The sequence below is a fragment of the Falco peregrinus genome, chromosome 4 (genome assembly GCF_023634155.1).
Source record: "Falco peregrinus isolate bFalPer1 chromosome 4, bFalPer1.pri, whole genome shotgun sequence".
Classification (NCBI taxonomy): Eukaryota; Metazoa; Chordata; class Aves; order Falconiformes; family Falconidae; genus Falco; species Falco peregrinus.
In genome coordinates this window covers 97,422,471-97,449,057 of record NC_073724.1, presented here as the reverse complement: position 1 = coordinate 97,449,057, position 26,587 = coordinate 97,422,471, and the positions used below count along the sequence as shown (strand labels likewise).

The following is a 26,587-nucleotide window of genomic DNA, read 5'->3' as shown; positions in this document are numbered from 1 at the left end:
GCTTAGAAGAGTAAGATGTTAAAACTACAGCTATCATAACTATTCTGTTTTAATTTACTTACCAAACATCTCACTAGTTTGAAGTATGCAGCAGATACTTAGAATCTGAAATTATAACATTAAGGTACTATGCATTAGTTACAGTAAAAAAAAAAATGCTGACACTATCATTTCATGAATGATGAACCAGCAATTTACTAAAAATCTAAAACAACAGGAAACCTTCATTCTAGGTACATTATCATCAACAAGATACTGCATTAAAACTATGCCAGACATTAAAATTTTAAGACTTCCAGTCTAATTGATCAGCAAGTTCTCACATTTCTTGTAGATACTTTTTGACAAAATAAGTAATTTTCCTTGTTTGTGAGGGAGCAGGAGAAATTAAGTACCTGCAACATGTACTTCACATCACCTTTTTATTATTTTTACATATAAATATTGTAGTATAAAAGCAATTTCGGAGATACATGTATGACCATGACTATCATATCCTCATGACATATGAATGTATTATGAAACAAAAATCTGTTATACCGACAGTAATTTCATTGTGTTTTCATGCACCATGTCATTGCACTTACCCTGGAATACAGCTTTATAGATTAGGTAGTTTACAAGTAATGTTTGATACAGTGCCAAGTTGCAAAGCATTCCTTTCTTATGTGTCTTTTGCAAACTGCAAGCCTATTATCGATCAACGTGTTTTGCCTATCAAAAACACTTACCACCCAACAATAATTTATGAAAAAGGTAACACAAAAAATGCTGCACCATTTTAAAATACTATGAATTCACATCTATTTAAATACAAACTTCAGTTAAAGAAAACTTAAATATCAGTTAAAAACTGCTAAAAAATCCATTTACTTTAAAAACTGAAGGCAGAAGGTACCAAAAGATATCATAATATCCATTTTCAATAATCAGCTCTTTTTTGTCATACCTTAGCACACTGTGTGAATATAACATAAAGCCTCAATAAATTTTACCACATGATTATGGCTTAAAGTAACATAAATAAAATTAGTCTTTCTAAAACCTCTTTATCTTCCTCCCACTTGAAATATGCTTTCATGTTTAAATACAAAAACTTCAGGATAACTGAAGTACTTACTGACTGTTTACAATGATTTCCATGATTCTTTTGAGACACGGACAAAGATAACCACAACAACTAAAATACAGTAACATAACTGGTATGAATAACAGACGAGGGACGACAATTAATATAGTTGAAGAGCTTTTATATATATATATATATGTAATTCAATATATTAACAATCCATGCACTGATGAAGTATTCTAAATTATTTTTCAAATAATTAAAACAATTACTGTAAAATGTGAAACTGCACACTTCAATTTTTATAGTCACCAATCTCTGATGAAAATATTACTGCAGATATACATTGAATCATACACATTTAGATTTGCACAATAGGTGTAGAAAACTACGGAAAGCTATTTCATCATATACCTAGATTTTCAGCTTTCATGGTATTCAGACTTTAAAGGTGAAGACATTTTTTGCGCCTATTCAAAAGTTGTCTAGAAGTAAAAAAAATTATGCTGGCAACTGTTCCACAAAATTAGTAACAGAAAAGCATAAAAATTCTTTTAGCTACTTACTCGTGTTCTTGACAAAAGTTCCTATTCAGGATTTAATCATTCAGTGTATAAGGAAATCAGATGTAGTTAGAACTGAAGACAGGTTGTTTCAGCTGGCAGGTTAGTAATAATGCTCATTTGTACAAAATCCTACAAGCTTGAAAACAGTAAAAACTGTTGCACTGAACTACTAGACCAACACTGAAGACAAATGTATTTTATTAATACAGCAAGCTGTTAGAAAACAAGCATAGTGAAAACTTACACATTCATAATTTTTTAAGATAAAAAGGGCAGTAAATTAGTCAATCTCCATGTTGGCTCATTCTTTGTTATGTACTAAACAGATTACATTGGCTGTGCCAAAATCAGAAATGCAATATGGTTTTACAGAATTATATCCACTATTTATACTGAATTGACACATCCCAACTGTGGACTGGGACTTGTCAACCTAATGCTTTAATACTTCATTTTTATTGTAAATGAAAGAAATTGACTTAAAAACAGAGCTGTGAATTTTTTGTGTTTTAGTAATAAAATTTAGGCTTTTTTAGTCAGCACAAGAAAGGTGGTGTTTATATACTACCACAGAGAACAAACACAAAAAAAATTAATTCAGGTTGCACAGTTTAAGGCTGGTGAATACTATACTGGCAGAATGCTGCTTCAGCTGCCAGATGAGCTTTTGAGACAGAAGAAAAACTCAACCACCACAACTGAAACCAGAAAATACATGCCAAAATTTTGCCAATTGGCAATACATGCCAAATAGACCAAAAGAACAATCCAGGACATAAGTGTTTTCCAAAAAATCTCCTAGAAGAAGACTAAATGACAATCATTAAAATTGGTTATTACATAAATAACCTCTTCTTCTGGGGCTTTGATTCACTTTTAAAAGATATCTAATATGACCTCTTTAAAAAAAACTGCTCAACAGTTACTTGATATATGACACATCATTGTCTTCAGTTTATGAAGGCAGACTCTGCTATATGTCATACTCTATTAAATATTTTACTGAAATCGAAGTTATTACAACTGTAACAAATATAGTTTTAAAAAACATTTAATGTACAATTTTATTTACATGCAAGTCCATTAAAGGAACAAGCTCCAGAAGAAAATGGTCTTGAAATAGGCCTATTTAAAACACGGAAGATCCACTACTTTATTGGAGATGATGATGTTTTAGAAGGGCAAGTAACGGACTTTTATTAACTGACTGCAACTGTGTTATCGGCTACTGGAAATATTGAAAGAATTCCATGAGTCTGTATTGCCTCCCCACCTATGTCTTCGCTGCAGAGGTGGCCTTTGAGTGTTTTTGTGGGGAGGTACCATTGAATTCATGACAATAGGTATGGATATTTGATATTCATATCGTTCCAACATCTGAGCAATCTTCTCACGAGTGACCCCATGTTTATTCCTCCTACAAAAATAAAAATTTAAATAAATTGTCTGGTATGCTTATATGTTTACAGTCTTCAAGAAAAAGAAAAAACCTTCTAATTTCACAATTTTCCATCTTGCTCTTCATAGTGTAATAAAAGTTAAATTTCAGATATAACTTCATTCTCTTAGTATTCAACTTAAGTGTTAAGACTTACTCTAACAATTCACTACTGCATATATTAAAGAACGGAGAACAATACAGTCATTCTTCCTTGTACAGAAATGTGATGTTATTCAGGAGGACTATGTACCTAAATAACCCTAGAAGGACTTTGCTCAATAGATTTTACATAGCGTACTACCTAATGAGTAGAGGGATGAATGATATTACAGAGTACTACTTATGAACACAATGTTCAAACTAGCATAAAAAATGAAACTACATGGTTTCAAGACTTAATGACAGAATATTTTCTCATCAATAAATCTCTACATAAAATAAGGACCAATTTAATTTTTGAACCAGAACAGCATGTTCACAATACCTTTACCTTCTAGCTCTTAATTGCTGTAAATTTGGAAATGTACTGAAACACATGTAAGGGAGGAGAGGTCAGAAGTGTTGTCCTGTTCTTGCAGTGTTTAGTGAAAGGCTACTTTCAGTGAGAACTTGGCCTATTAATAACCTGAGACGTTAGACATTATTAGAATGTATCCAGAGTCTTTAGTATCTATAGAATAGGATCTTAAAATCAATGTTAGCAGAAAATTTCTGTCTCTGCCAAAAAGAAAACCATGAAACTCATGCACAAACTGTCAGAGAATTGCTAGCAGTGTAACAGAACTGAACCTAAAAGAACAGATACAAAACATAAGCAAAATGTTCTGATAGTGTAGACAAGCATTTATCATAACCCAATATATTCTTATCACCAAGAAACCTTTGTCCAAGCTGAATTATTTCCACGTTATACCAACAGGGAATATATGCCTGCATCTTTGCACTTTCTGCCAGGGACAGAAAAGGCACGGGCCTCCTTACCAACTTGCTCAGTTCTGTGAAGGAGAAATCAATACTGGGAACAAACAGGCTATACTGGAAAGAGGATACCATATACAGAAAGATTTTAAAAGATTGATCCCCCTCTCACCCTTCCCCAGGGTGTTGTAATAAGAAGCACAAACAAGAAGTATGTGTCAAGTTGATAAGGGTTCAAAGTCAAAGCATACTGTGAGAAGCACACTAGTTTCACATTCAGAATGGAAGAACTGGTGATCTCAGAAGTAGTCAGAATTATGCTGGCTCCTTAAGGTGTATTTTATCAGCTACCTGTCTGGGAAGAAAAAGCCTAAGTAGACTATTTCTGTCACAGATACTCTTCCCTGAGACAACATAAAAAGCCAGAGCGATCATCACAAGCGGCTCAACATTTAAATGCTACTAATTTCCACATTGTGCTAAAGAAATCCAGGAGAAGCTGCATGTTGCACTTAAAAGTTCACAAGTTTTAACAGTTTTGATTTTATTAACAAATATGAACTAGGTTAATGGTAGAGAAAAAAGCCAAGCCCCTAGAAATATGAGGATTCTATAAAGCACTGAACTCTCACAAAAGAAAAAAAAAATGGAAGAGGGAGTCTAAGTCCTTTTATGCCGAACAGTGGAAGCACAAAATTATTAATTTTTTTCCATATCTTAGTACTCCTAGAAAAAGACTACAGCTCAAGTGCTCTGGGCATAAAGTGCACAATCATCCACAACTGAATGGACTTGTGCAGAATCACTTCATAAATGAGCAAGTACTTTTCCTTGAAGAACAAGGCAGGATAATAGAATCAGCAACAGCAAAATCACATCAAACGAAGAAATTAATTTTAAAAAGGAAACAAATCTGCTCTATAGTGTCATTTAATATGGGGAACTCCTCTTCAGGTATGTCTTCTTTCATCCTGTGGAGGCTTGGCTATGCTGTAAGAGCATAAAGCCATCCACCCTTAACCAATACAGATGTACCAGCAAAAGGTCCTAACAGACAATTATGCTTTGGAAGATGGTTTTTGCTTGGAGGAACACAGAATCTATTGATAAAAGCGAAGTCCTGTCACTATTAAATGCTTCTGCACTAGAAGAATCTTACATACCAATACACTGGCAAAGTAATTCTGCCTAGACGTGACTCCTTAAAAGAATCAGCAGGAATTTAATGAAGTCAATACCAAATTGCAGTTTTATGATCATACTGAAGGAAAAAGGATTATATTAAACGTGTTTGTTTCATGCCTGCGTGAAGCTACACGGCAACTTTTAAAGAAATTATCATCTGTCCCAAAATACAGATTATATACAAGACATCTGTTATTCCCCAAAAGCCTGAATAAAATGTACGTTTTTTAAAAGAAAAGTTCTAGCTCTCAACTGACCAGCTTCTCAGAAAGCATGCAAACATGAGAGGTTAATTTTTTCATCCAGAACTGATTAGACACTTAAAAAAGAAAATAACAATAAAAAAATTATCTCTCTTCTACCAGTGATTTTACCACTCTTTTGTTCTTTCACCTGCAGTTTTCAAGATTTCCTAAAAATTGTATCAAAGATCCTTTATATAAAGGTCTAACAGTTGACTTTGATGACTTTTGAGTGATAGGAGGCAAAGGTCTTTTCCAACCTAAATAATTCTATGATTCTATGATAAAGGCTATGCAAGAAGTTTTGAGCACTACAGCAAGACGTGCCTGTTGAGTCACGATGTTTTCACAAAAGTTATGTGCACAAAACAAAACTAAAAGCAAAAGTCACTCATGAGTGACTCTAAAGATAATTTGTACCTCATAGGCAAACTGGAAAGAAAAGACACTGACACTCATTCCATTGGTAAATGGTAAAACATCCGTCACATTCTTCACATCAAGAATCCACCCAGTGTTGACCTAGAGAGCCTTTTCACAGATTTCTCAAACACCACACAAAATGTTGAGCTCAAATTTCCTAAAGGGAATCCCAAAACTACAAAAAAATCTCTGTAGTGATCTATTACCCAAATACAAAAATATGGAAGAAAAACCCAACCAAAATAAACCCCCAAATTCTTAAAAAATTGAGTGCTCTCCCCAAGGAACTGAAAACCAAAATGAAACCTCACATCACCACCCTTTCTAAACTCTCAACAAATAAAGTTTCTAAGACAAGGGGCCTCTATTCAAATATTCGAAGTAACTGGAGCTGCTAAAGCATTTCTAGGAAGCTCCTAAGAACCGACAGCATCACTTCACAGTTCAAGGGTTTCCTTTGGTTTTGGGAAAGATATAAACTTTATTCCTACAATTAATGACTAGACAAATAAATTCAATGATAACAACACTTCACATTTTCACACCTTCTTAACAGATAACAGGGGAAAAAAAGTGAATTTTCCTGGAAAACAAGTCTGTCTCATATACGGAAAATCTTACACTGAACATCTTAGTAGTGTCTAATTACTAAGACAGTTTCCTAACTGAGCTGTGCTGCACCCCAAACTAGAAAAACTTACTAGAATTCATTCTACAGAGAGAGGACTCCATCTATAAAAGTAAGTTGGTGGTACCTTAGGAGCAAAAGATGAAAGCTTTAAAAGATTTATAAACACAATAAAGTCCAAGTCAGTAATGTAAGTATTATACACACATACTTTGTGCGTTGTAGGGGCTACTTTACAAAGCTGAAACAATTACAAGCCAAGTCAGTTGGAATCATATAAAATGACAATCAGTAAAAGAACTCTTAGTGATCAACCATGAAAATATTACATTACATTTCAAGCAATGAAATATCCCTAAGACGGTTTGATACCTCCTAGATTCCTAAAGCAGACATATCTGAGACAAAAGAGACATTAACCAGGATTAATAAGCAGCTTCCCAGGCACTCTAACATCCCAACATGTCCAACAGTACCCTTAAGTCAGATCCTTTGAAGACTGGGGACAATTTCACAAAATCTTGCAATAGAACGATATAAAATCTGAGCTTTCTTTTTAACTTTTGCTGATTAGTAATGGGCTGTTGTTCTTTGACACTGGAACACGTATAAAAGTAGACGAAAGAATGCACTTACACTGATGCACTCCTTACAAAATGTGTACTTTCTATTCGTCTTCTACCTATTTCTCGATGTCAGCATTTTGCAGCAACAAATTTCTCAGAATAATTATTACAATAGCAGCGATTCTTACAGGGGTCAATCATTTCTCTACTCACATCCAACAAAGTTTTAATATCAACTTTTTGGGCCAACAGAAGAGGACCTCTATTTATTTGTCTTGGTTGCTCCACAACACTTCCATTTAAAGGTATATCTCAAAATGCCTGTTTAAATAAAATGTATTTTATACTAGCAGTTAAGTATTTAAAAATACGATACTGAATAAAATATAATGTACTAAATATATATTTATGTGCACCTGTTTATCTGTCTATATATAAAAAGTACAATGTTTTCTGTAATATAAACCTTACTTTTCTAATTCTTCAGGATCAAACTTCCACCAAGTATCTGGCTCATGGAACTCCACTCTGTATCCCTTTTCTAGAGCCTGCAGCAAGCAAAGAAAAATATGTAGGATGTGTATCATTATTACATAAAATGTAACAAAAAGTTTCTAGACCAGTATAATAAACAGATGTAGTTAAAGATGTAGTTAACTGCAGTGGTAGCATGCTGAGTTTCACTTAGTCCCAACCAGTCTTAGCTTTCATTCCAGGCTAAGCAGATTAGATGAAGTCAGTCCTTAAACTGGTCTGAGCTATAGCCATGCCAATTACTGATCGTATCAATAAGCAGTCTCCTTCTAGGAACTTGAGTAAGGAAAATATTTCTCAACAAAACAGACCAACTTATCACACGTGAAGGTAAGTCTGAAAAGTTGTAACAAATGATATAATCACACAACAAAACCTACCGCTTCCACATATGGCTTCATTTCCCAGGCTTGAGTATTTGTGTTGTCTATTATAACTGGAGATTTTCCCTGCTCCATTGCTTGCTTTGCTGCAATGAAAAATAGTGCAAGTTAATAAACAACTATGTAACTCAAATAAAACATTAAATGTAAATAAGGTGTTCCAGATGTTTTTTGCACTAATCTACTCTGACTGAAACACCCTGTTCTAAAAGAAGGAATAAAAGCACTGAAAGGTAGAAACAGGAATGGAAAGTAGTAGAAGCAAGAAGGTAAGAAAAATTAAGTGAAGGGCATAAAAAATAGGTGGTGGTGAATTGATGCAAAGAGGTGGTAAACGGGAAGTGTAGAAGTCAAAGCAAACTGCCTAAAGCCTGTGGCCTGCTGAGTATGGAGATCCTGGTATGAAACCGTATCATGGTTCCAGCTTTACCAGCTCTGCTGCATTACACATGGGGCATGTAGAACTGAGACCTGTGGTCAGGTGTTGCAGTTCTTCTCCAACAAAATACTAAGAAACAGGCAATCTTCACAAAAAGACATCACACCTCTGAAATATTTCTGAGCTCCATTAAAAAAAAAAATTACAACCATGCTGTCTCCACTTGAATAATGTTTGAACTCATTGGCCAATTTCTACCAAATCCAAAAGAGGGCAGAAGCTTGAGGAATAATAAACTGCTTCTGAGTTCTATAAACCAGCAAGCAGTAAGAAGGCATATCCAAATTCACATCTTTATTCATAGAAAGACAGGCAGAACACAGTCATGATGCAATTTGTTTGGCAGGACACTTACGCAGTAGCATGCTTTTAACTTTGAACCAGCAGAAGTATACTGCTTCTTACGCAGCAGAAGAACCCTAGAGATTACAGTGCAGAACTGAGATTGGTTGGAGGAGTTTAGGGGATAAAACATGCAAATCTCTGGGCTACCTGAGATTCATCAGCTCCACAGCACAGAAAACATTTTAATATTACCAATGCCTAACATGGTATCTCCTCACAAGCCCAAGACTGCTTTAGTCTTGATAAATCAATTAAGCATCTATCTTATGCCTAAAGCTAACTCTGATCTTGAGATCGGGCATTCTTCTAAATCCCTTACACAGTTCATCCAGAAAACATTGTCAGAGGACTCCTAGCCCACATTACTAGGATTTGTGCCTGAAAAAAACAACACTGCACAACCATTTTTTTGAGCATATGCAGAGAGCATGATTATGACATTCAGCTTCTACATAATGCTACGCAGGAGACTTACCCAAGGAAGTGGAAAAACTCAGGTTCTACACCCTTACCAGGCTTGATACCCACCTCCATTTTATACAAACTGGGACAACAGTTAAGATATTCTTACCAGAAGTTCAGCTACTATTAACCAGAAGTTCAGAAGGAACTCCTGCAGAGGAGAGTAGCCACAGAGGGTATTTGAGCATCCCACTTTTGGGACAAATGGGCTACCTTAATTTTCATTGTTTTAACTTCCTTCACCTTTTTACTTTGAAAGCAAAACCTCTGCCATTCTTTGCAGAAAGGGACACAATTTTTGTATTTTTAGAAAAGAACTACTTTGTGCATGAATCAATAAATGAGGTTCTTTTTGCAGCCTGAAACTAAACCAGATGGAGAAGCAGATGTCAAAGTTATGATTATCAGATTCATGAAGAAGATTCTTCAGTTCCTCCTACAACTACTCTAAAGCATCTGACAATTGAAAGTAAGGCTTTTATAAAATCTATTCCTCAGCTTCTTTGTGCATCAGTTAATCGGTAAAAACATAACAATAATTCCTTATCTATTTTACAGAAGCATTGTGAAAATGAATTCCATTTAAAAAAAATATCAATTTTCTGATGCTACACGTTGAAGCCAAGAAATTTTTTTTTGTTTGTTCTAAGCAGTACTAGCAATGTCAGCCACAAACACATCAAGAATTTCACAGAAACAGCCAGAAGCCATTATCAGGTGAGAACTGTTTGGTGGTCTTGTAATTGTGAAGTGTTAAGCCCTCTCATCTATTCAATACTACTTTATCAATTCTTCTGTTCCTTAGGTTCTTGCTGGGAACCTCATTCAAAGTATTTGTTACTGCTGCATTCCAACCTCAAAAGTGCTCTTTATAAATGGTATTCTAATGATCGCTCTAAGAAGTTCCTTCACTGTTCATACAGAAACGTTCCCTGATGTATCATAAATTTTGATTAGGGTGAGGAGGGGAGATCTGTTTGGGTTTTTTTCTCCTTGGCTCTCTGTATCTTTTGATGCAAAGCAGTAGTCCTCTAGACAGTAAGGAAGCATCTGCTTGAGACACTGCAGCACAGAGTATTCTGCATACACAGGCAATGGAGATGTTCAGTTTGTCCGCTCCTTAGAGTTAAACAAACAGATAATGAGGTTCTTAGATACCTAGGGTTAGAAGGGTAGCAAATTCTTGCCCTTTCTGTAGCAGTTTTCTACTTCCTTACCAGTTAAACCCCAACCTCTGGACATTTATAGGTATTAAGAAAGATGACTTATTAAAGCTGTTAATTCACACAGGTGAACTAAAATCTTCCTCAGAAAAACTCTTCCATAAACTCTGGATGAACCTCAGATCAGGAAAGATACTGGAAAAAATAGGATACTCTGCTGTTGCGGGCATTAAAAAGGTTCAATTCTGTCATCAAGATAGTAGTATCAAATGTAACAAATCAGCTTCAAAATTTAATGTACACATCTACATCAATTAAAATGTAAAATTATTTTAAATATATACTTCTATATAGCCTATACTAACATATATACACACACTCCTTTTCATATAGACTATTGACACACATGCCCATTACACTTCTATTTTCTAAATATAAGCATAATTTAATCGGAATAATTTAATAGGATTCCTCTTATGCATTCAAACCTCTCTTCTGGTTCCAGTCATGGGCATCACCAAGCTGAGCAGCATTATATGTATATCCATCTTTTTGACGAAAATAATCATCAGTGCTGAATACAATGCCATCACGACTTTGACCAAGCAGAACACTGTTAAACAAAGGAAAATGCAAAAATATTTTAATTTTTATTTTTTGGATAGAAAAAAAGACACAGATAAAAGAATATAGCTAAAATAAATTTAATTGTGCCCTATTTCTGAACTTCAAACAGGTTTATAAAAGTACACTCAAATCCAAATTAAAGCAATATATTTTCCTCCTCTCTACTATTTCTGTATTTGTTGTTTCTTCTCCTCCACCCCCCAAGACATGCTTGTACCCATCTAATTAATGGTTATATTGCTATAAGTTCTAAGTACCCCATAATAACTGAATATATTTACTAACATTATCCATATCAATTATCATTTGGAATTATCTCTAGAAACCAATCTGATCATAAGAAATCTGGATGCAACTGAGAAATTAACTGGATTATTAAATCCTTTTTCTGCACCTCAAACTCTCAGCATGCCCTCCTCTGACCTTTGCCCATGCTGCCTGCACATACAGTGTGGGTTGAACAGGAACAGCAAGAGAAAACTACAGATGTTTACAGCAATTTCCTAATTTTCAGGGAAAATTAAAAGATCACAATAAACTTTGAAGATTATCCTACTACTGAAAATCAGGACTACAGAAGTGCATCCATATTCCTTCAAGATCCTATACTCTTCTGTTCCAGCTCAATGTCTTCTGCAATCCTGATGACACAGTCCTACTTGCCTCTGTTTTCTCATCAATTCTGGCATTCACTGGATCTATAAACCACTGGAATTCACAACCCAGAAAAAAGCAATCAGTTTCTGTCCTTCTTCACCCTCCCCCGGGTTAATTCTTTGAAGCTTTAGCAGTTGAGCCTATTTAAGAAGAGGCCCCAAAAGGTGATACATCATAAGCAGCTATCAGTGGAGACCTCTCCTAGTTACACAGCAGTAAGCTGCTACACAGGTTACCACACCTTGTAGAACTGCAGTTTCAGTCTAATAGATGACAAGAAAATTAAGATATAAGAATAAAAACTTTCCATATCTCAGTTTGTCAGGGAATTACACTGTTTTTCCATATCATTCATACTTTAGGGCTAACAGGGTGATCAGAAAGCCATTCATTTTACTATGCCTGAATTTATTACTTCAAATCAGGAGTAAAAACAATCACTTCCTGAATCACTTAAACCACTTGACCGAGTGTTTTAGCTTGATTTCCTAAGGCAATGCCATTCCATGGTGACTTCTGGACATATAGACCAATTTCAAGAAAACCTGACAAAATATTGTCTCAAAAATAGTATGGATTTTTATGGGGGGGAAACATACAAATGAAAGCAAAACAAATTTGTAAACAAATGGATAAAATGCAGAGATTCAAATTAGAATCCGTAAAGATTAAAAAAGAGAAAAAAATTGCAACACATCCTACATTAACCTAGTCTTTTAGGCCTGCCATTTCCAAGCAACATAGATTTTATTTGTTAGAAGTTTACTTCATTTGTAGGTCAGAATAAGTTGCATTACATTCTGCTTCTTGCACAGCTAACACTGAAGATCATGGGAGAAATTTAAGTATGCTCTGGGAAACAAAGAAGAGACACGGTGGGGAAGCCAATGAGCATAAAAAGGGGAACTCAGAGGGACACAGTTGCAATGTTCACTGTCTACATGCTTTTTTTTATTCTATATTGTAATATTTTAGATTACCAATAATATGTTTATTAATTCCAGAAGTTATTGTAATGGGTGATGTAGGACTACTACAAAAATCCATTAAGCTTTTCTAGAATGCTGTATTTCCATTGTCATTAAACAAAGACAAAACTTTTAGAAGAATCATAGAAGTGCCTCTTGGATTTAACTAAAATTCATCTTAAGTGTTGCCCGGGCATGCCAAGAAATACATGTGAGTCTGAGAAACTGATTATAGCAAAGTTGCAGGGAACAATTAACTGCTGATTTATCAATAACATCAGAATCTTTGTCAAATCAAATTCACATTAATCCATTCCAATGAGCAATCCCCATTGTGCCAAATGTAAACTTTATTTTCAGAAAGCCCTTGGAAATTGGAAGATTAAAGGAAAACCTTGTAAAACTGAGATAACAGTACAATTCTATTTAAAGTCTGATCTACAGAATAAATGTGGTGACAAAACCTCCTTGACTATTTATGTTTTCTATAGTATATCTAAACCTGAAAATAGAAAACAGCCAGGTAGTGCCACAGAGTATTTATAGCCCATTGCAACACTCAGGTATCACTCCTATGGAAATTTAGGCAACTATTCCAGCTCAGAAATAGACAATGTACCCAAAGGCTACAAGAACCAAACTGCACTAGCAGTATGCGGGAGCTGAGGTGGGACACTGTATTACATATTAACTTACATTCCTACACCTTTGTTGTTCCACAACTATGCTGTCGGTTATTTTTGCTTTTAAAATAGAGAGATCTGTAACAACAAAATTCAGATTACTGAGGACCAGAAGAAACTACTAATAATGCAACTGTCAAGTAACATGATCAAAGCTGTGTACAGGCTGGTTTTTTCCTCCTTGCTCTTTCTCTCTTTTCCAGAGTACCAAGGTTACCTCAGGACAAATAGCACTGCTATGTCAGAAAACAAAGCATGATACACCAGAAGTACAGACTCTTTTTTTGGACATTGTTCAACAATTATTTTTGTTAGAGCCTATGCTTTTTAATAGGATGTGTATTACACTGGTTTAGGAGATCACAGATCCAAAGCCTATTTTTGTTCTATGCAGATAAAATGGCACCAGTAAATCATACATCACACGCAACAGCATTTTTTCATCTCTACTTCTCTCTGGTATAAAATACTTAACAGGAATTTATATGAAGCTACTTGGCTGTGATTTCACACACGGCCCAATTTTCTTATTTATTTATAGCATGCTACATTTTGCAATTAATAATGCTAGAAAAACTGGATCCATCTTCCACACTCACTTTTTGATTGCCAAATACATGTACACACAACTTAAAGAGTAAGGACCATCTGCCTTAATAAAAGGGATAGCAAATAGGAAGTGGGATTCTTCTACTAGCTGAGTAGATAGACACGCCCCTACAGCTTCTAGGAGCCTGACCATCAGGTTTCTGTAGGATTATGTATGAACTGATGAAACAAGACTAATAGGGCATTCATTTTCATTTTTATTTCTAGGAACTTACTCTGTTTGCTCAGTGTTCTGGAGAATAATTCACTTACTCAAACTCTTCTGTTGCATCTTCCAAACATCATTAACACAATTAAGACACGCAATGACAACGGTTTGGGAGTCTTGCAAACCCATAAATAACATTTATTCTTGAAATATTTTGTTATTATTCCTTGAAGTTCAGAATACACAATAACTTATTTATAAACCTATATAACTGATATAACAGACTTAATCTAGTAAACTATATTTGCAAGAATAATCTTAAAAGTACAGAATTTGGGAAGGCAAAATGACTACCAAAAAGGCCTGAGTAACTGAACCTTTACTCTATAGACAACACACAAGCTATCACAAAGTAATGAGTTTAAGATGTGAAACTTCAATTATTGCAACAATGATCATAGCCCATTTCTAAATTGTGAAATTAAATCATAAAACATAACATATTCCAAGCCTGACAACCACCTCTTTCAGAATTCACAGTATTTAAACTTGTAAAATTTAAAACACAAAGATACTAGTTGACATTATATAGAATAACTCACAACTTCTAACTTGCAAATAAATTTGGAAATAAAATTTATCCCAGGATCATCAACTAGGAAACAAACAACAGAAAGCACATCTATGCAAACAAGGCATTACTATCGAAACCCACAAACAGATGACAGCCCACTTTTGAGAGATGGAGAAACAGAAAAGCTAAGATAAATACGTTTCTAATAAGAGAGTCAAATTACAGACCAGTCAGCATTCATGTCTATACATGCTGGAAAATGAGTAGCAGTATTATCCAACTGCTGTAATGCAGCTTTTTCACCCTAAACCTTCCCTACAATTGAACACCCACCTTTGAACGTAGTAGGACAGGGAAATTAAACCAGCTCACCCACTTTTTCCAGACACGCTATCTGATCTAATAGAAGATACCAGCTCAACATACAGAACTCATCTTGAACCAAAACTCTTATTTTAACTAGTCAAAAAGCAATACACATTTTTTTCCAGTGCACATGTGCATGCATGCACACACAGATGAATCCTACCCTGATTTTTCTTCAAAAATAGAATGGTCCATCAACCTTCATCCTGGTTAGCCTACATTGACAGATGATTTTATGATACAGAAGATCTCTTAGAATCTAATAATTCACCTATTTAAAACAGCTAACATCACAGATGAGGAAAAATAAGACAACAGCTAAATATAATTTTAAAATCATAGGATCATTTAGGTTGTAAAAGACCTTTAAGATCACCAAGTCCAACTGCTAACCCAGAACTTCCAAGTCCATCGCTAAACCATGTCGCTAAGCATCATATCTACATGTTTTTTAAACACCTCCAGGGATGGTGATTCCACCACCTCCCAGGGCAGCCTGTTCCAATGCTTGACCACTATTTCAGCGAATAATTTTTTCCTAATATCCAATCTAAATAACTTAAGGCTGTTTCCTCTGTCCTGTCACTTGTTATCTGGGAGAAGAGATGGACCCCACATGCCTACACCCTCCCTGTGTAGCTGTAGAGACCAATAAGGTCCCCCCTGAGTCTCTTCCTCTCCAGATTAAACAGCCCCAGCTCCCTCAGCTGCTCCTCAACAGACTCGTGCTCCAGCCCCTTCCCCATCCCCGTTGCCCTTCCCTGGACACGCTCCAGCATCTCTACATCCCTCCTGAAATGACAGGCCCAAACTGAACACCAGATTAGAGGTGTGGCGTCACCAGTGCTGAGTACAGGGGGACAACTGCCTCCCCTGTCCTGCTGGCCACACTATTTCGGACACAAGCGAGGATGCTGTTGGCTTTCTTGGCCACCTGGGCACACTGCTGGCTGTCAACCAACACCTCGAGGACCTTTCCCTCCCGGCAGCTTTCCAGCCACTCTTCCCTAAGCCTGTAGCACTGCATGGGGTTGTTGTGCCCCAAGTGCAGGACCCAGCACCGAGCCTTGCTGAACCTCATACAACTGGACTCAGCTCATTGATCCAGCCTGCCCAGGTCTCTCTGCAGAGCCTTCCTGCCCTCCAGCAGATCACTGTCCCCCAACTTGGTGTCATCTGCCAGCTTTCTGAGGGTGCACTCGATCCTCTTGTCTAGATCATTGATAAAGATATTAAACAGGACTGGTCCCAAAACTGAGCCCTGAGGAACACCACTTGTGACCAGCCATCAGCTGGATGTTAACTCCATTCACCACCACTCTTTGGGCTCGGCCAGCCAGCTTCTAACCCAATGCAGGGTACACCCATCCACACCATAAGCAGCCAGTTTCTCCAGGAGAATGCTGTGGGAAAGGGTCTCAAAGCTTTACTAAAGTCTGGGTAAACATCCACAGACTTTTCCTCATCTACTAGGCAGGTCACCTTGTCACAGAAGGAAATCAAGTTTGTCAAGCAGGACCTGCCTTTCATAAACCTGTGTTGGCTGGGCCTGATGCCCTGGTTGTCCTGTACATGCCATGTGATGGCACTCAAGATGACCTGCTCCATAACCTTCCCCAGCACTGAGATCAGGCTGACAGGTTTACTGTTCCCTGGAACCTCCTTTCTGCCCTTCTTGTAGATGGGCATCACACTGGCCAACCTCCAGCCTTCTGGGACCTCCCCAGTTAGCCAGGACTGTTGACAGATGATTGAAAAGTGGTTTGGTGAGCACTTCCAACAGCTCCCTCAGTACCCTTGGGTGGATCTCATCTGGCCCCAATGACTTATGCATATCCAAGTTAAGCAGCAGGTCACTGACCATTTTTTCCTACGGGGACTTCACTTTGCTCCTTGTCTCTGTCTTCCAGCTCAGGGGGCTGAGTACCCTGAGAAAAACTGGTCTTGCTATTAAAGACTGAGGCAAAGAAAGCATTAAGTATCTCAGCCTTTTCCTCATCTTTTCTGATAACGTTCCCCCCTCACCCCTCCAATAAAGGACAGACATTCTCCTTGGCTGAAGTATTTGTAAAAACATATTTTTAAATACATAAAACCTCATCTTTAACAGCAGTGGCCAGCATGATTTCTAGCCGGGCTTTTGTCTTTCTAATCTATCTAATCGCATAACCTTGTGACATCCTTTAGACCTCCTGAGTTGCCTGCCCCTTCTTCCACAGGCACTAATATATTCTTATTTTCCTGAGTTCCAGCCAAACTCCTCTGTTCAGCCAGAGACAGGTTGCCAGCAGGCCTGATACCACGTAAACTGACCCATGATAAAAGAAAACAAGATTCAGCTGTTGACACCAGGCCCAGAGCCAGGTATTGATCTGTGTGACCTTCCACTTACATGCCCCGTCATTCCCTGCAACTGACAGAAGAGAACAAAACACTACCTGTGCTCCTGACCCCTCAACCAGCCACCCCAAGGCCCTGAGGTCTCTCGATTGCTGTCAGACTTCTTGTTGTTTGGACTTCATCATTGCCCACTTTGAAAACCAGGAATGGATAATAATCAGAAGGCCATACCAGACAAGGGAGTTTTCTAGTAACACCCCTTACCTGGGCCCCAGGGAGGCAGCAGACTTCCCTATGGGCTGGGTTCAGTTGGCATATCAGGCCCTCTGTTCCTTTAAGAGTGGAGTCACTGATTACAACCACCTTTCTTCTTTTCTTAGCAGAGCTGGTCATGATGCATTGGGTTGATTGACTCGCCCTGGGTAACTCCTCCAACCTGGATGAGCCTTCCTCCACACCATAATTCTCTTGGCCCTCAGGCTCTAGAGCAGGGGTCCTCAAACTTTTTAACCAGGGGGCCGGCGCGCAGATGAAGTGGCAGGCAGTCATCTGCGGCTGCTTGGTTTCCCCCCCAACACCCGGTGGGGGGGGCTGTAAATACCAGGGGCTGGATTGAGGACCCTGGGGGCCGTATCCGGCCCACGGGCTGTAGTTTGAGGACCCCTGATGTAGAGCCTCATACTTACTATACAGGAGGAGCCTGGGAAGGTGAATTAGACCAGGAGGCAATTTGCCTGCTGCCCCAAGCAGGGACCTGTTTCCATTCCTCCTCATTTCTTAGGTGCCCTCCTTCTGCCTTGTGGTGAGAGGGTATGGGATCCTCCACTTCTTTGAGGTGTCCATCTGGTGCACTTGTCTCAGCAACGGTAGAGCACGGCTCCACCAGTCTATCTCCCTCTCACATTGCCAGATCTCCTTAGCGTTTCTACTTCCCCTTCCAGCTCTGCCACCAGGCTGAGCAGATCGTCCCCCTGGTCACACCTCACACAAGTGCTACCTTTGCTGCCCTTCAGTAGCAGTGACAGGCTCAGGCACTTCCTGCAGCCCGTGACCTGGACAGCTGCATGTTTACCTGGGAGCTCCATCTGGGTCATCACATGCCTTCTGGTACTGCCTTTTGGCAGAGCAGAAACCATAGCTAGGTTTTCACCAGGATCTGTAGTATTACTAAGCTGGTAAATGCTACTCTAAAAGCATTGCTTGTAACACTGTTTAAAGAAATTGTTAGAAACAACAGCACACAATTGTTTCTACATTCAGCTATAAATGCTAACTAACTCTGCCCTTCAAAAGATCAAGCTCTTAGGAAGAATGGCCCCAGATAAAGCCAACTGCCTAAATATTCCTGACAATGGACTTCATTTGAAATGTACTTCTTACATGACACCAATATTTGTTCTTTCAACCTCATTAAGCTCCTTTCTATTCAAAGTCATGTTCAGATACTTATGGAGGAATGAAAAGTTGCAATTGCTGCCAAATTCATTAGCAAAATATGCTAAAAATCCAAGTCTGTTTCCTTGTAATCTTTTTCCAGCATTATAAGATCATGTTATTATCTACTTGTAATTCTAGCAGACTTTTGTTACTTGGGCTAAAGATATCATTGCTAGGTATCTGTTTGGCCAAATTGTTTTAGAAAATTTCTAAATAAATGGTCAACCACTTTCAAAACCAAGGAAGAAACACAGCATTTTTATCATGTTTTGTTATTCCAAGCTTTTCTCTGAGAAGCTTTGGACTGAAGTGGTGAAATCCAGCAAAGTGCGTGCGTATGTTTTTCCTACAAAAATTTTCAGTAAATCTGCCCAAGCCGTAGGACTTTAAAATGCCATGTGCACAGAAAATAATAGTGTAAAGTACTCATTTTTGTTCAACGTTGAGCAGAATATGCAAAGATTCTCACTTCACCAAACCCACTCCTGAACAGCACTCTGACAGTGGCAGGAAGCTGATTCAATACCAGCACTGCATTGTATGGGAGAAATTTTTCCCAACATAAGAGCAGCAAGAGAAGGACCAACATTGGCCTAAAATAGGAAGGACATCAGAAGCATAGTGATATAAAGACTGGAACAAGCAACTTGGTACTGGCAGCAGATCTAGGAAATCGGGAGAAGACAAAGAGTGAAGCTCAAGGCAGAAATTGGTACAATGAAGCTGGGAATGAGATAGTACCACTGGCTGAGACAGGGTCATTTTGCTAGCACGAGTGGTAGAAGTATGTCTGCAGGTGGTAAAGATGCCAAGCCTGCAAAGATGCCCGTGGGTACTGATACGACATCAGAAGACTATTTGCTGTCCTAGTCGACACCACAGAATTCTATGATGTTACACAAAAAAACATATTCAACTTTATTAAGAATAAGACTTAATTAATAATGCATATATTTTCCCCATAGGCAGCCATTAATTCTGGGATTGTTTTTCACCCAGGTACCTAAGCCCCTGAGACATTATTTCATGGGAATTAGCAATTGCAACCAAACACTGAACATATGAAACTGCGTATAACTGAATACACTGCAAAACAAGTCCCATGCAGTTCAAATTCTGCACCCAAATTTGGTGACTATTCTTGACCTTGATCTCATAGTGCCCACTTCCCCATCTGTTAAATAAAATTAGTAATTGATCTCACTAGTGAGAGATGAAAAAAGCATGAATATGTGTTCATAAAAACCTGAAGATACAGAATCTTTTGGTTAGCATGAGTAGTATATTAGGATAAAGATTCAGAGACAATTCAGTACACCAAACATGGAAAAAGAAAATATTTGATATCTTCACACTGAATATTATCCATTTACTGCACTGAATGAGGCTTCATTTTTTACAAAGGGTTGTATTTTACATTTTATATTTTGCTTTCATATAGTAAAGAGATTATTGTAATAATGCCCACACAGGCACATGTAGCTTCAAAAATGCAGGCTTGCAAAATAAAGCAATCAGTAACTAGAAAACAATATAGTTGAAGTCTACAAACATGTAAGCTAGAAATTTCTAATAGGTATTTTTCTATGACATGGAGATCATGACCTCCTAAATATCAGGAAAAAAGCCCCATAAACAGCAAGATTACTCCTTTATACAAAAGACAATGAACATGATCACTGTGTCTATGTCATAGACTCAGTATACAACAGAAAATAACCACGAAGACAACCCATTTGTGATGTACATTTTCTGGATGAAGCTCAATCAGTAAGTAATGATATAGTAACTTGTTTGGGGGTTTTTTTGCTATGCAAAAGAAGCCTCTTTTCACCCAATACAGATAGCATCTGTGCTCTATGTCAATTTAAGTGCTTTTTAAACTAGGCCAAAAAAAAAAAAAAAGAAAAAAACCAGAAAATCCAAGTTGGAGGTGGTACCTGCTTTTAACCCTGTCAGACTTCAGCAAGTATATTTTTAAGGAAAAATAATATTTTTCTTCCGTGTTGTTCACAAATAAACAGAGAAGTTGACAGACCATAGTATGAAAAAAATGGGACCAAACTGACTTTCATCAGCACACTGAAAACAGCATTTTCAGCGTAGCAAAATTATTCTAATGGTCTTAGAATACTTTTGCATGGGCATGAAAAAGTACTTCTGGTTCAGTCAAATTAATGTTGTTACATTTGACAGAAGGCTTTTTGAATGAAGAAATCTAAAAATTTAAAAAAAAAAAAGGCAGACCATCAAACACTAGCACACCTGGAAGTTCCAGAATAAAATATTATGCAATTTAATGAATACAGAACATTTTAAATTTAACACAAAACAGCTCCTGTTCATCAAAACTCTAAAGGAGACAAAAACCCCAAGCATATAATTTTAATACTTACTGTAATTTTTACTTTATGTGGACAAATTACTGCATTTTAACAGCCTAATTTACAAATACCAAAGTTTGCCAACTGTTTAAAAATTAATTTTTTAATTATTAAAAACTTTTATTTGAATAAGCTTTTCCAGCTTTACATCTTCACTTACCGAGAAAGAGTTGATTTCCCTGAACCAGGTAGGCCTCTTAAGACCAGGAGTAATTTCTGTGAACAACTGAATCTTTCTTCAGGTAACCACAAGGAAGAAAAGCTGTGCATTCCTTCTGTATTGTCAGCTTTTGGATCCTTCCAACACTTTTCGCTGGTTTCACAGAAACCATTATTTTGGAGTCCATTCTGGTCATTAGTTCCATTTATGAAGACCTGAGTAGTATGGATATCAGTATGACCAGCATAGTTGCTACTTTGATCAAGCAATGGACCATGACTGTTGATATCAGTAGCTCCATGGCAACCATGATCATTCTTGTACAAAAGTTCACCATTCTGAGAAGGGAGAACGTTTTTTTTTTTGTGGTGGGGAATTAAGTATCTGAAAACGTGACTGATAGTTGAATCTAGGAGCAAGAGGTCCCTGAGGTATGACGAAAGAGACTGTTGACTGCCAAGCAGGTCTGAATTCAGGCACTGAGTAGTTCCAATATTTAGATTCTGCTTGTCCATTAAAGGTATTTTCAGTTTTCCAGCCACCTCCTTCCATGACAAACTGCTGCTCATTGCTTGTTTTCTGACTGTTCTGTTCCCCAAAGAAACGCTCTCCATTCTCATAAAATGTTTGTGAGCTGCCCAACAACATGCAGTGATAATCCTCTTGTGAGATTTGACTACAGTTATATGGAGAGCATTGTTCCTGAGAAGTTTCAGTTTTTTCTTCCTGAAAAACAGTATCTAAACTTTCATTTTCCAGCTGATTAATCTCTTTATAGAACTGGTCCAGTTCATCATCTATTTCTTTTACAGCGGAAGAAACAGTCTGCATCTTCTTTGCCTCCATTCCTTTAGCTCTGTTTTCACACAATTCATTCTGATCTCCCTCACTGCTTTTACATTCATTGCGACTGCCAGATTCATCCCGTTCGTTACATTCGGCAGGTTTGTAAATAGGTCCAATAAATTCTTTGCTTGTAAAAAACTCTTCATCTGATGCATTTCTATTTATTGAGAATGATATACTGGTATTTTTAATATTAGCCTCACCAGCATGATTTGTAATAAAAGTGCCTTTCTTTTCTTCAACTGTAGTGCCATTTATTGATACAAATGGAGGATTTACATTCTGCACAATTTCTGAATCAACTGGCTGACTAAGCACTAGATTATTTTCAGGGAGCACTTCATTCAGCGTTCCCAAGACACCAGTAAGTGTTTCCTCTTGCTTCTGCATTTCCTGTTGCCCTTGGTTATCTGAAGCATACGCTGGTATCAAATCATTTAATGTTCTCTCAGCATCCACTTCCTCCTGAATAGCTTGGATATCATCATCATCAGAGAGTTCCTCGTAAGCTTCTTCTGTTGACTTCATTTTTTTAGAACATGGTTCAATTGTGATTTCATCCTGACACTCCAAGAGCCTTATTCTACTTTCAGCCTGAAGCATCTTAGAAAAAAGAATAATAATTAACAGCACACACATTTTTAAAGTGTAAAAAACCATAAGTTATTCAGACGTATGATATACATCCTCAGACCCTCCATGGTCACAACTAAAATGAACTCAACCAGAAGAAAAGCAGACATCACCTACTGGAAGTACCATTTAAACAAAACTGCCACATTATCACACAACTTTAGCAAAGAACAGTAGTGCTGTACCAATCTAGCAGCTGCATTTTATGATAAACCTTAAATAACTTTTAAATGCAAATATTTGAAAAATTAATTACATCAGCCTGTTCTCTACTGACCTATGCTAATCTGCCAAGTGTTATAAATCTCTTAAAAGATAAACATGTGCCAATTTCCAATGTACAAACTGATGCCTGACATCACTGCTAATATGACCAACAAAACCGCAAATACTTCAATCATGAGGATGATTTTCTGTGACACAAACTGAGTCCAACTAATTCATTTAACAATCAAACAGATGCTGGATAGCATTTATAATTTAGTACTCTAGTCAAATAAGATTTAAAATTAAATCTGCAATCTGTTATTATATTCTGGTTTTGGAACAACCAAAGACTTTTTTTTAGGGACCAAGACCATTTGGGTTTATGTTTTCTAAAAACACACACAAAAAAAGCAATGCCTGCCCCAAACAGATTGTACTCTAAGAGTGAGCCAATAAATTCCGGAAAGATTCAGAAACACAACAGCAATTAAAAACAAAGTGAGATGCCACTGACCACCATGACACCCAGTCATGCCATTATCCATCTATTAGTTAGAATTACTTGGATTTTCCTTTGTATTCCAGAAGTCTAGTCAGAATGCCATAAAAAGGAACAGTAATATTATTATAAATCAAATGTCAAGTAGTTTACTCAAACTGCCCCACGCCGCCCAAAGCAAATGCAGTACCAAACAAGGAAAAAAGTATTCTTCCTACTACAGAGTTTATTCCACTGCTCTCTGTGAACATATCAGCTTTCCAGGAATAAATATTAACAAAACATCACATGCTCTTCATTCTGGACAAGAAACAAGAGGTTTTTTCCTTTATCTGAGAAGGATATGCAGGTAGTATTAAGGGAAGATTTCCAAGTAACATTTATCATCTCATGTTCACTTGCAAAACTGGCAAGGAAAGGTGTTACTCTGGGCACTTTCTCACCTATTATCCAAAGGAAGAGAATCCTGCCATCCCTAGTCTCAAAATGTCTAAACCAAAGCAAATTTAGTGTTTGCGTTTGACTTCACTACTTGGAAAAAGCACTAATGTCAGAGGGGGGAGAAACACAGCCATGCAACTTTCCCTCTTCCTCAGAACCTGGTAGAACATTGGGGGTACTATGGTCTCCCCTCCCCTCAAGATGTATGCATTTTATGCATACCCCCAGCTTCTCAGTTCCTCCTTTCTGTAAATTTGAAAGCAAGCACAACACGGTATGAATTGTGGACTGTATCCTCCATTTATCAAAAAATGTTACTCCTGCTCAAAAACAGGATTGGGGAAAAAAAAAAGTTGCTTTATAAGCTCCTATGTCCTCACCTGTCTTCTGGGATGGTGTTTAAGCAGAGCCCATATTCTGATGTGGAATGAAAACACAGAGCATGTGAGCACTTGCTGTATGACAACAACTCTAATGATGGAAGACATTGCTCTGTGACTGTTCCACACAGGAATATGCTTTCTTGCTAATCCGGACTTTCTCTGGCTGTCTTTTCGGACAGCAAAATTGCACATGAAAACATCTCGACCTGCACTGTTGGGGAGGACAGAGCAACTATGTCCTGAGAAAGTGCAATTTATGGCACAGCCTGGCCTCTTGAATGTGATAGGCATAGGTCTGTCACATTTCTATAAAGAATGGCTTGTAAACATTGGGCCTGCGTTCGCCTATGTGATTCAGCAGGCCGGCTCCTGCAACGACACTAAATTAGTACTTTAACTAACCTGCCAAACATCCAGAAGACTCCATCAAGTAACTCAAGGCCATAAGCTCCACCTCTACAATAAATTCCCAAATGGAAAAAGGTGGCGTACGTGGCAGAACTTACAGATGGAGGAACTGACTGGCTTTGCTTGCGCGACCACCTCCTTCAGGGCCCGGAGGCGACAAAGCACGTCGGCCAGCGTCCCTCGGCCGGCGCCAGGCCGCGTCTCAAGGCCGGGGGACGCTGGCGCTGCCGCCGCTGGCAGCCGGGGCCCCAGGGCCACCAGCCCCGGCTCCCGGCAGTGTGCCAGCCGCCCCCCCCCGCCCCGCAGCGCAAGGCACCCCCGCCGCCCGCCTCATACACGCACGGCTCCCCCGGGCCGGCGCCGAGGCCGCCACAACCTCCGCAGCCGGCTCCCGCACGTTAACGCCACCGCTCCGGCGCTGCTCCCCTCTCCGCCCGGACGCGGCGAGCCGAGCACTCGCCCACGCCCCCCTCTCGCCACACGCCGGTAGCGGCGTCGGGGAGGAGCGCCTTCCCGGCCCCATTGAACAGAAGCCGCAGCCACACGCGGGTGAGGACACCAACCTCAAAGCAGAGGCGCCCGCCCGTCTCCCGCCGCCTCGGCGAGCGGCGCACAGCCGGCGGCCGGGGCGGGGGGGGCAGGGAGGGGCAGCCGCTGACGACCTCTACCGCCTCCCTCTACCACTTCACCCCCGCGGCCCCGGCTGCTACGGGACGCGCGGCTCCACCCGCCCGCCGGACTGCAGCTCCCAGCATACCCGGCGGCGCGGGGCGGGGCGGGGGGGCGGTGCGGCGCGGCGCGGGGCGGGGCCGCCACTTCGCGCGAGGCGCGGGAAGAAGCCGTCGGGGGCGGTGGCGCTGTGGGGGGCGGGGGCCGTCAGCCCCGCCGGGCGCGCCTGTGTGTCCCGTGTACACCGCCGTTCCGCGCCCCGCGAAGGACGGTGAGCTCAGCCCGAGAGGGGCAGCGGGGTTTAGGCTATTTTAAACTCGGGGCGTTGTTTTCTCGGTGCGGGGCGAGGTGTTGCCTTTGTGAGGGCAGTGGCTGTCTCTGTGGTTTCCCAGCTTCAGGGGCTGCAGGCTGTACTGCAGTGGAAACGGCGAGCTTGTTTTTCTGTCTCCGTATTGACACATCTGCTGTTTTATTCTTGGTGAAACTGAAAATCTCAGCTACTGAAAGCACGGGGCAGGAGCTTGGCTACATTTTCTACTCTCCTGCCTAGGCCCTCAGCTGTGCCTGCACCACATTTTGGCTCTGATTTCTGCGGTACAGTCTACCTTCCTAAAACTGCGTGGTGGTTGTTTTTACAAAATCATGGAATCACTTAGGTTGGAAGAAACCCTTATAATCATCAAGTCCAACCGTTAACCCAGCACTGCCAAGACCGCCACTGAACCATGTCCCCAAGTACCACAACTACAAGTCTTTTAAATACCTCCAGGGATGGTGACTCAACCATCCCCCTGGGCAGCCTGTTCCAGTGCTTGACAACCCTTCTGATGAAGTTTTTCCTAATATCCAATCCAAACCTCACCTGGTACAACTTGAGGCCATTTCCTCTTGTCCTATCCCTTGGTACTACGGAGACTAATAATGAAATAAAATGTGGAGGCATATTTTGCCCAGACGTTTGGCCTGTCTATGTTGATTTCAATAAAGCTTATTTTTTTGGCTGTAACCCTAAGAGAGAACATTTATTATAATGGGTTATGTATATCCGTGTGCTAGATTAAGTTACTCTTACTACTATGTTAAGGATAGAATACTTTCTTCTGTAGAGTTTCGAGGATCAGAATGTTTATTTTGCTTTAAGTGGTATTCTGCTTTCTGTGTAAGAATAACAAAGAAAGATTTTA

General features: G+C 39.0%; 1 protein-coding gene across 1 annotated transcript; it reads right to left on the bottom strand.

Moving 5' to 3' along the window:
• Positions 1–408: 408 nt before the first annotated feature.
• Positions 409–25,380, bottom strand: N4BP2L2 (NEDD4 binding protein 2 like 2). The gene is given in 7 exon segments (XM_055802461.1): positions 409–3,052; positions 7,510–7,586; positions 7,953–8,041; positions 10,853–10,977; positions 21,318–21,679; positions 21,681–22,766; positions 25,298–25,380. Coding segments are annotated over 6 exon segments (1,938 nt in total). The 5' UTR covers positions 25,298–25,380; the 3' UTR covers positions 409–2,853.
• Positions 25,381–26,587: the final 1,207 nt, after the last annotated feature.